This window comes from Ictalurus furcatus, chromosome 16 (assembly GCF_023375685.1).
Source record: "Ictalurus furcatus strain D&B chromosome 16, Billie_1.0, whole genome shotgun sequence".
Classification (NCBI taxonomy): Eukaryota; Metazoa; Chordata; class Actinopteri; order Siluriformes; family Ictaluridae; genus Ictalurus; species Ictalurus furcatus.
In genome coordinates, this window is record NC_071270.1 from 10739088 (window position 1) to 10750031 (window position 10944).

The window sequence follows — 10944 nt, forward strand, 5'->3', positions numbered from 1 at the left end:
TGTTCAGGCTCAGAAATCGACTGCCACTAATCCTGTTTATGAAGGGCTTTTCCAGTTGAGGGAAGTAAGTTTCTTTGACAAAGGATCTGATTGTGGAATGAGATTCTACAGTAGATGACATAATATTTTGATATACACTATATGGACAAAAGTTTATAGATACCTAATCATCACAGCCATATGTGGGCCTTCACCAAATTGTTGTCACAAAGTTGGAAGCTTTGCTTGTTAGTTTATACTGTAGCATTACAGTTTCCCTTCACCGGAACTCAGGACCAAACCTGTTCCAGTACGACAATGTCCCTGTGCACAAAGTGAGCTCCATAAAGATATGGTTTGCCAAGATTTGAGTGAAAGAATTCAGGTGGCCTACACAGAGCCCTGACCTCAACCCCCCTGAACACCTTTGGGATGAACTGGAACGATGACTGCACACCCCCCCCCCCTACTCGCCGCCCCCCTCCCCATCCCCTATCCCCCCAAGGCCTCCTCACCTGACATCAGTGCCTAAGTATCTAAGTATCAGTATATTGACCTAAAAGACTGGATTGGTACTAGACTGGATTTGATCTGGAATGTGATCCACTAATATTATTTTTGTGTGTGTTATGAACTGCCTGTGATGCTCACTGACAATTTTTAAAGTCATGTAGCTTTGATAGAAACATAATTTTCATATCTCCAGAACATAATTAGCTGAAGGAAAGCAATGGCAAATACCAATATCTTTAAAAAAGCATTTAACATTCTTTTTAAAAAGCTCAGGCCTAAAATAAATAACTAAGATCAGTGTTGCAACCGTACCATTATTCAATGATTTCATTTGGGGGGAAATGAATGGCACCTTTTATTAAGATTTCAGTGGCCTTGAAATAAGAATCAGCAACAAAACGAAACGGATTGGACATCTTGTTTCAGTTACAGGTCCTATTCCTATGTGCAACAGCTACAGTTACTCTCTGATTGCTTCAGAAGAGAGGTAACCTTCCTCCACCGGCCTGTCTACATTATTTATCACCATGCAACATGTCCATGCCTGAGTGCATTTGGTTCTTGAGGTGAAGGAGCGAGAGGACGTATGTGAACGGGGAGGTGATCAGTCTGCATCGATCGCACTAAAAAGCGGCAAGCATCAGCAGTTCACCTTCAGCGGGACGCAGCGCCCAGACGTAGGGCCAAGCACATTAATCAAAATGACTGTGTGGCGTGCTGGGCAGAATAATGAGACTGGAAGAAAAATCCCAGGACAAAAGGCTGCACCCCAACATCTGGACAGTGGTCTCAAAAACACACATTGCAGCTGCTGGAGGAACGATGCCTGATGGGAAATAGGGAGCATGAGCTCGTATTGCCATCCAAGACATTCTGCCTGATTATTCTCTCTTTTGTTTTACCTTTCCTAAACTGGCAGGTCTTTTTTTTTCCTATTTAGGGACGGGAGAGAGAGCATGAGAGAGACTGAGGAAAGGAGGGGGAAGAGAAAAGAGGGAACAGTTGAAGAGGAGACAGAAAAACACCCTTGGGGATTAGAGAAGCAGTGACTCCACCCCTCTGGATGACAGACAGGCAAACGAGCGAGCTGGCTGGCTGGCTCTGAATCCAGGAAACGGTCAGCACCGTGGTAACAGGCATGCAGCATAGTAGCCTGTTTCCATGGCAGCCAGGCCTTGGATACAGGCCACTGGTTGGTCTGTGCAGATTGATTTCAACATGCGTGCCGTTGTTGTTATGCTGCTCCAGCTCTCGAGATTGGGAGGGTTCGGCAGGATCTGTCTGCCTTTCTGGCATAAAGTGTTGCTAGGCACATTAGACAGGAACTGTAAACAAAAGACTTTGCCACACCTTTGATTAAAGATTAGTGAAATTATGAAAACCGTGATGGGAGGGAGGGAGAAGTTGGGGTGGGGGTCTTCTGTTTTAATCCGGAAAATCTGGCAAACAGAAGGAAGTGAATAAACAAAAACAATTCAGTAACAGCAATTTTTTTTTTTACTTAATACACAGGATTACAAAATATGAGCTTATGTGGAACATCCTCATGTAAACAACAGAAAACAAAGCATAGAAAGTGAAACAACAACAGCAAACAACATATTAATAACAATTTGGTGTGTGTTATTGGTTTGACAGTGATATATGACTTTCAAGATTTTTAGCAAACAACAGATTTTCTGAGCGGAAACAACAACGTGGTATACTGTAGCAAAGTCATGTAGCAGGAACAGTAAACAAACAGCTGAAGAACATCTCTAGGCGAAGTGCAGCTCAGGTTAAGTTGTCCCAGACTTGCACTGGAGGTCAACCTCGATCTCCAAGAGCCGCTGTCCTATTGTCACTGCTAGAGATTTTATCTGCAAGACAAAAGAAATAGATCAGAACAGTGAATAACAGTCTAATGCTTTGCTGTTCCCCACTCTACACTTTAGCTTAATGAGGGAGTAAAAAGCATAAAATGGAAGCTGTTCATAATTAATAAAAGCTCTTACTAAACCCAATTAAAACACACACACACACACAAAGTAAATAGCTAAAGGTATTTTTGCATCCATTGTTCCTGAGAGTAAGTTCACAATTAATCTAGAATTTGCTATTAAGTCAGACATGCTTAATTGCACATTTATAATATTGTGAATTCAAATAGGAAGTCTTATTTTGACAGGGACACTTATTTGCACTTGGTTTTTAAACAGATTAAATGGTAATATGAATCAACGTGGTATTTGTGATCAGGTGCCATCACCATGCCTGCTTCCTTGAGGATGAAATTCTTGAACAGGTCCTAACGGCTCTTTGTTTGGCCTCTAACAAAGAACTTTTCTCAGGCCAGAAAGAGCGCCATCTACTGTCTGAGCCCAACAACAGAAAAACAGCACATTTGCATTCGATATTTACAGTGTGTGTGTGCAGTAAATGCTGGAATTATTTTTAAGCAGATCAGTAAAGCAGTAAAAAGATTATTTTAAAATAAAATGAAACTGACCTATGCTTACTTCTCTCTCGCGTGAGTAATGTTATTTACATCTGCGTCTCATATCTGCACCAACAACTTGGAAATGAAAACAAATTTTCTTACAAACTCTACTACACTCAAAGCTCAGTTTCTGCTCTGGTGTGAGTTTTATTTCTATTGGTCTCTCATTTAGAAAATATATAAAACTGGATAGCTCACTGCCATCTTTGTATTCCCTAACATTCTGAACTCACTAACTGGGTTTATGTTTTATACACACACACATATATATATATATATATATATATATAGATAGATAGATAGATAGATATATAGGTAGAAAGAGATCAGTAGCCTAAATCCTTGTACACAAGCACACAGACTAAATGATAGAAGAGAAAATTCACCATGACAAGAACAGTAATGGTACACTTTATTCAGTAAGGAGAAATGAAAAAGAATTACTTCTGCAACAGCTTTTCATTTTAGAACCAGAACTTATCAAGTAAAACAGAGCCGTGATGTTTGACGGAATCATTTCTACAATTGTTGTTTACATCTGCAGATCAGATTTTTTTAATTGATTACATACATACAGTGATATATTCTATTTACACTATATAAAAGTAGCATTTCTTTGCAGTAAGTGCAAATAATTGTTAGATGCTATTTATACTTATAAATAGTGGCACCTCAGTATTGTTGTACACTAACAGGATGCAGTAATAGTGTAAATGAGACTATTTATAAAAAAAATATTAAATGGATGCCACCTTATTGGGACAATAAAGCCCTATATACACCTACCCCTAACCAATAAACACTGTATTATTAAAACAGTCACTTTATTTTGTTAGGCACTTTATTCCACTTATCAAATATTTTCTTCATTTTTATTGAGAATAAATGCCTTTCCGATCTGATATGTGATGGAAAAGGGAGAAGAGCGAGTTCGGCAAAAGGCGGATTCCAACCCGGGTTGAACGCGTCAAAAGCTACTTTCAGGCGCCACACTCCCACACTCGGCTATGTAAAAAAAAAAAAAATGAAAAATAAAAAATTATTTTCTTCCCCTGCCCATAATGCCCATTGGATAATCCGTCCCAGCATACACACACAAATTATTATATTATTAATATAAGTGTTAATTTTATAGGTTTACCTTGGTCATCTGTCGCTCAACATTGTCCATGTACTCCAATGTCACAGGCCTTTCTTCTCTGTCCACTGCTGCCACCTGCTGGTCAGGAGAGCCTAAAACATAACTACACAAAATAATCACAGTTTAAGTTTAGTCTACAGTAGGTCAGAGGTCACCAACCCTGTTCATGGAGAGCTACCTTCCCGAAGACCTTAGCTGTAACCATAATCCTGCCCACCTGACCATCTAACTGTTGCCTTAAGAAGTTATTGACCAACTAAAAGAGTTGTGATAGATTTTGTTTGGAGATGAAACCTGCAGGAAGGGAGATCTCCAGGAAAAGGGTTGGTGACCACTGGTCTAGGTTAAGAGTAATTGCTTTCTAAATGTCAGACCTTTTCGAGAGAAAAATAAATAAATAATAAATAAATAAAAGACACTGCAAACGACATTGTGTTTTCCTTTTAAATACACACTGTTACTGCATCTACAAGCTGCATCTACAAGCTGCAACTTTGTGAAATCTGAAAAGTGTGATGTTGTAATGCACAGACTCCCAATCCTGGTCCAGGAGCAGCCCTTCTCCTGCACATAATTAGTGTTTTCCCTGCCCTAACTCACCAAATTCAACTAATCAGTTAATTAACAGCCATTCCTGAGTTAAATTCATGCATGTGTGTTGAAGCAGGGAAAACAATAAAATATGCAGGACAGGTGGTACTCCAGGTCCAGGGTCAGAAACCTGTGTTGTAATGCATTTTCCTTTTACAGGAAATATGATTCTACCATTAGCCAGATGGAAATGTCTGCAGAAGTTGTCTGTTGTACCAAGCTGGAATGCTCCCATTTACCTCTCAATATTTTCAACCATGAGGCAGAAAATGGACCTTTTGTAGTCCAGTGACTTTGGAGTGGACATGTACATATGTCCAAGTTTGAAGCTGCAACCACGACACGTGAGATGCACAGCAAGGCTAAAAGAAAAGGAAAACGACAGTGGAAATGAAAAATTTGAACCATTCTACAGTCTACAATTACCAGGTTTAGCAGATTGAGCAATATAACTTGATGCCACAAGTTGTCTCGAGACAGGCTTGACAGTTCAATAAGATGGAGGACTGAAAACATAATCAGACACCGTACCATCGTTGTTCTTCACTTGTACCAGAGACAAAAGGTTCTTTGCCAATCACAATGTTGTCATTAACACCTGAAAAGAGAAAAAAAGTGTCAGGTTAAGCCTAATACACTTCGAATGGGTAAACAAACCGGTATTTTGAGCTGCAATTAATAAGCTCCAGCTTTTTAACGATTGTTCAGATGATTTTAGCCTAATCCCAGTCCACCACATCTGTAGTGTAAAAGTGATTTCCACCTGTTCCATTATATGTTAGGTAGATTAGGTTGAACTCTTAGACCTATAAGTGGAGATACAAGGTAAGTGGTGGATGTAGGCTATTCCAGTGCTGAAAACTCCAGCTTGGACTGATCATCTGCCAAAACACAGGGTAGACCTTTTGTTCCAGCTGGTAGGTTTTCCATTTTCCTTATTATTTGAATAGACTGATTAATAAATCTTATAGACTTAATCTAATTGCCTTACTGTTGTGTTGTTTTCTTAAAAACAACTTGTCTACTGTTTCATTAATAGTCGTCATTGAGAAATTGTTTCCTTTCTGCAAGCTAGCAAAGATCCCTGCTGGGGAAAAAACAAAACATTAAAAACAATAGAAACAATCATAGAAATTCCAGTGGTTTCCACTACAAATACCATTACAAATCATTAACTAACCATTAAATCATTACCATTATTGCTCCTTAATGGTATCCACTAGACATGACATGCCACCACCAAAAGGCAACAAATTACCAGTAGAGACCCACAGGGACCATTAGAGTTTATATTAAAACCAATACAATTCCCATTATAATCATTAATACCATTATAGTTTCTATTGCTTATTTTTTTTGTTTGTTTTTTCAGCAGGGATGGTCTACCAGTTTGTCCAGTGCAGTCTGTTTTTTGCAGAGGTGTAGGTGACATTAAGCCTTAGCTAAATTTCTAAAGTCAGTAAGAACATAACTCCTCTCAGAGACCGTGTTGCTTTTCAAGTCATAATTATGCGGACAGCAAAATAAAGTCAAGTGAAATTAGCTAATTAAACAGCCATCAAACTATCTAGTGGCGAATGTGAATCTGTACAGAGGTCATATGAGTAAACGAGTGCAAAAGGTAGATAATTATAATACACTTTAACAGGATCTGATTCTGCTGGTCGTCGCTCCCGGCCCATGAGAGCGAATCGCCGAAAGGCAACCTGCATTTTCCGCACAGAAAAATAGCAGGCGCGTCGCTGTCTCCTTCTCCATCATCTTCCACTTTACTGCTGCTGTCTGCGACAGATAAACCCTCTGAAATCACGTATGTGTCATCTTTATGGCCGACGTGGTCGATCTCCTGCGCCATTGTATAAATGCAAGTGTGATTTATTTACAAAACGGGTCCGAAATGACTGATTCTGCGCGCGGATTTTTGCATTTATTTTTCTTCCCCTTGACCTCAGTGATGAGAGTCAGATCCGCTCAGCGCCACCTAGCGCTCTGGAGCTCATTCCGGCAACACCAGCGAAATGAGTGAAAATTGAATAAGACATAACATTAAATGTCAGAAAACAAACAAACAAAAAACATTCGGAACCATTTATTATCTCTTATCCTGATACTGTGTAAATCTAGACAAATGTAAAGTTCTGCTTCACCCCCTCCTATTCTCCAGGGGTGGTGTTTTAACACCTGTATACCTTCTTCACATGCTAAGACCTTACCACAAAGTCATTTGTTGATCATCTGACGTAGTATTTAGCTATATAAAAAAACTCAGCTATCTGTGCTTTTATTCTTCTTGCATCATGGACATGGTCAGACCTGACTGTGGGCCTGTGATATCTGCTGGCAGGTTGAGGGGCTCTTCCTCATCATACCATGCTTACACTGCTGTGCTTGCAAACTTAGTGGAACTGCTAGCATGCACTCACAAGTTGGAGGGGGTCGCCCTCCATAAGTTCCTGTATTGACACCAAGTTTGGCCTGCTTTGGCTCAGCACTACAGGCCGTAACGTCTAGATTAGCTTGTACCTACATCATAGATTACGATTGTGGCTACATCTTCTGTCTATCCAACTTCTGTACATCATCTCTTATCCAACACAGGGTCTCGAGGAGCCTGGAACCTATCCCAGGAGACGAGGTGGTGGACACCCTGGACCCGGGGCCAGCCCATCGCAGGGCACAAACAGACACACTCTCACACACTACAGATAATTTGGAAATGCCAGTCAGCCTACAACACATGTCTTTGGGCTGAAGGAGGAAACTGGTGAACCTGGGGAAACACGAGAAGCACAGAGAGAACATGCAAGCTCCGCACACATAGGATGGAGGCTGGAATTGAGCCCCCAAACCTGGTGGTGCGAGGCATGTTCATGTAGTCTATGCCTGAGCTCACTGGAAGTTCAGGACAGGCATCAGCTCTGTATCCTACAACCCCTGGCAAAAATTATGGAATCACCACACTTAGAGGATGCACAGCCAGGTTTTTTTACTTTGTAGCAAATAAACAAATCACAGACATGACAAAACAATTTTTGTAGAATAGCTGAACATTCTGGCTTTGTGAAACATACCTTGTGAAAGCTAAATTAAATTGTTTTCATTAATGGCATAATTTTTTCCAGATCAAGTAGACGAAAAAATTTATGGAATCATCAACCAAAAGAAATCACAATTAGTACTTTGTTGCTCCTCCTCAGGCTTTTATGACGGCCTGAATTCTTTGAGGCATGGACTTTACTAATGAAAAACAATGTTCTCCATCAAGCTGGTTCCAACTTTCTTGAATAATGGTTGACAGATCAGCTTTGCAGGATGGAGCCTTGTCATGGACCAATTTTGGATCAGATTGAGATCCAGAGTGTTCGCTGGCCATGTCATTGAGATGATATGCCTTTATTGAAGAAAAGCTTTAACACATTTTTCTCTGTGGCAAGATGCATCATCATCCTGAAAAATGACTACATCATCACCAAACCTATTTTCTACCAATTTAATGAATAGAATGTATACATTTCAGCGTACATCTGTGCATTGACTGTTGAGGTCTCCCCTGGTCCTTTACCTGCCATGTAACCCCATATCATAAATGTGTAGGAAATTTGATTTTCTTCAGGCAGTCATCTTTATATGTTTCTTTAGAGCGGCACCAGACAAAAGTTCCAGCATCATCTCCTTGGCCAATGCAGATTTGTGATTCATCATTGAATATCACTTTCGTCCAATCATCCACACCCCATGATTGCTTTTCTTTAGCCTGCTGTAACCTTGTTTTCTTCTGTTTAGGTGTGAGTTCTGGTTTTCCTTTGGCTTTTATATACGTAAATCCCATTTCATTCAGCCGATTTATTACAGTTCTGTCACAGTGATTGAACATTGACTCCTGTTTCCACCCATTTGTTTTTTGTTTGTTTTGTTGTGCATTTGATATTTTCAAGGCATATTGCTTTGAGTTTTCTATCCTGACCTTTGCCATCTTCCTTGGTCTACCTTTAGGTTTTCCTTTTTTAACCTTCTCATTTTGTTTATACTTGCACCGAATTTTAAACTCATCTTTTGCTACACTCCGTGTTGGATTTCCTTCTTGAAGGAGTTTTATAATCCTTTCCATTGTTTCAATTGACAACTCTCTTGTTGGGTCCATGTTTCCTTTCACAAAGTCCAAGGTTAATGTCTGTAAGCACTATCTTTTAACTGTAGACAAATTAGCATTTTTAGACTTGTGCTGGTATTTGTTTTAGAAATGCAAATTACAAGGTGATTCCATAATTTTTTCCTCTAGTTGATATGGAATAAATATGCCATTAAATAAAAATAATTTCATTTAACTTGTTTGAGGTATGTTTCACAAAGCCAGTATATTCAGGTATTAAACAAAAATTGTTTTGTGTCATATCTGTGATTTGTTTATTTTCTAGAAATAAAAAAGCCATCCTATTAAGTGTTTTGATTCCATAATTTTTGCCAGGGGTTGTATGCAATTGTAGTGATGCTGATACTGACAAGGCATGTTTGATTCACATAGTTAAACTCAGACTCTAAACCAAGTGCCACAACCTAGATCATCTGCTAATTGTAAATATTTATGGACAGTGATGGATGATAAGTAAAATAAAAAGCAGACTGCCCAAGTGCTGAGTGCAGGTCCATGGAGGGTATTCTCAAGAGAGCTAATGGTACATGCTCCCACTGAATTGGTCACTCCAATCAGCAACAGTTGAACCATCTGTGATGGAACTGATTGAAACCACACTTCTGGCAGTGGGACTCTAAGGCTAGGATAAAACCAATCTGCCATTAGCACGTTCGCCTCACACCTCCAGGGTCGGGGGTTCGATTCCCACCGTGGCCCTGTGTGTGCGGAGTTTGCATGTTCTCCCCTTGCCACAGGGGTTTCCTCCGGGTACTCCGGTTTCCTCCCCCGTCCAAAGACATGCATGGTAGGCCGATTGGCCAAAGTGTCTGTAGTGTATGAATGGGTGTGTGAATGTGTATGTGATTGTGTGGATGGATTGGCACCCTGTCCAGGGTGTACCCTGCCTTGTGCCCAGTGCTTCCTGGGATAGGACCCTGAAAAGGACCCTGACCTTGAAAAGGATAAAGTGGTAGAAGATGGATGGATGGATGGATGGACATCATATTTATATCCCATTGTAACAGGGCATGGACAAAGGCAACAACAGACTTTGTGAAAACTGAAAAAAAAAAGAAAAAAATTATTCTATAAGGATGACAGTTTGCATTTATTTAAAGCATTCCTTATGAGTGTCATTAATTTTGAAACATATTTTAAAGAAAAATACTATTTTTTAAAAGAGGTGTTTTTCTGAAATTGGTTGTTGATTTTTCTGTTGTCTGAGTGGAAAGTTTGGATTATTGTGTATAATATTTGTAATGTACCATAGATCATTGGAGTCGCTCTTCAATTAGGCCTGTAGCTATTTTTTATTCTGAAAATAAATATGTTCTAAAGATAAACCACATTATTTTAAATAATAGGCAAATCATTAAAAATTGATATACTATAGCCTATATAACAGGGATGCATTGATCAGACACATTGTATTAGTATCTATTGTGTCAATATTGGCCTGAAATGCTGAATAGGTGCTGCATTAGACCTGGTGTATTTTATACTATTAGTGCATTATGTTTACTGACACAACACAGTTAAAGCACATGAACACAGGACACAACTTGTTTAATGCGTGCTGGCATTGTGCATTTACATTTATATGTTGGGCATTTGGCAGATGCCCTTATCCAGAGGGAGTTTCATTTATCTCATTTATACACCTGAGCAGTTGAGGGTTAAGGGCCTTGCTCAAGGGCCCAGCAGTGGCAGCTTGGCAGTGCTACGATTTGGACTCATGACGTTCTGATCTGTAGTCCTAACTGTGCACTAGGTGGGTGTCAGCATTGCTTATGAACTGATAATCAAAACTGATATTGACATCATATGGAAAACGGAACGGGGAGGCATGACTGTGCTCCGAGGTTCACTCTTGAGCTCCGGTTACTGATTGTATGTGTGTGTGTGCGTGTGAAGTTTCTGTACATGACTTTCCTCTGAGTCCTCAGGTTTCCTCCTACCTCCCAAGAAACATACAGGTAGATGAACGGCTGTGGCACGGGTTGTCCACTAATCGTAGGGTTGGCGGTTCGATTGCCGGCCCACATGACTCCACGTGCCGAAGTGTCCTTGGGCAAGACACTGAACCCCAAGTTGCTCCAGATGGCAAGA

The 10944-nt window shown here is 40.0% G+C and overlaps 1 protein-coding gene across 2 annotated transcripts; it reads right to left on the reverse strand.

The window, feature by feature from the left end:
• Positions 1-1895: 1895 nt before the first annotated feature.
• mis18a (MIS18 kinetochore protein A) lies at positions 1896-6633 on the reverse strand. 2 transcript variants are annotated; one of them, XM_053646264.1, is made up of 5 exons: positions 6342-6633; positions 5235-5301; positions 4943-5065; positions 4113-4215; positions 1896-2351 (listed from the first exon to the last, which is right to left on the reverse strand). In XM_053646264.1, the coding sequence occupies exons 1-5, from the start codon at positions 6556-6558 to the stop codon at positions 2271-2273; spliced, it is 591 nt and encodes a 196-aa protein (XP_053502239.1). In that variant the 5' UTR covers positions 6559-6633; the 3' UTR covers positions 1896-2270. The 2 variants fall into 2 exon arrangements, with proteins under 2 accessions (XP_053502239.1, XP_053502238.1); XM_053646263.1 differs by lacking the exon at positions 1896-2351 and adding an exon at positions 3328-3976.
• Positions 6634-10944: the final 4311 nt, after the last annotated feature.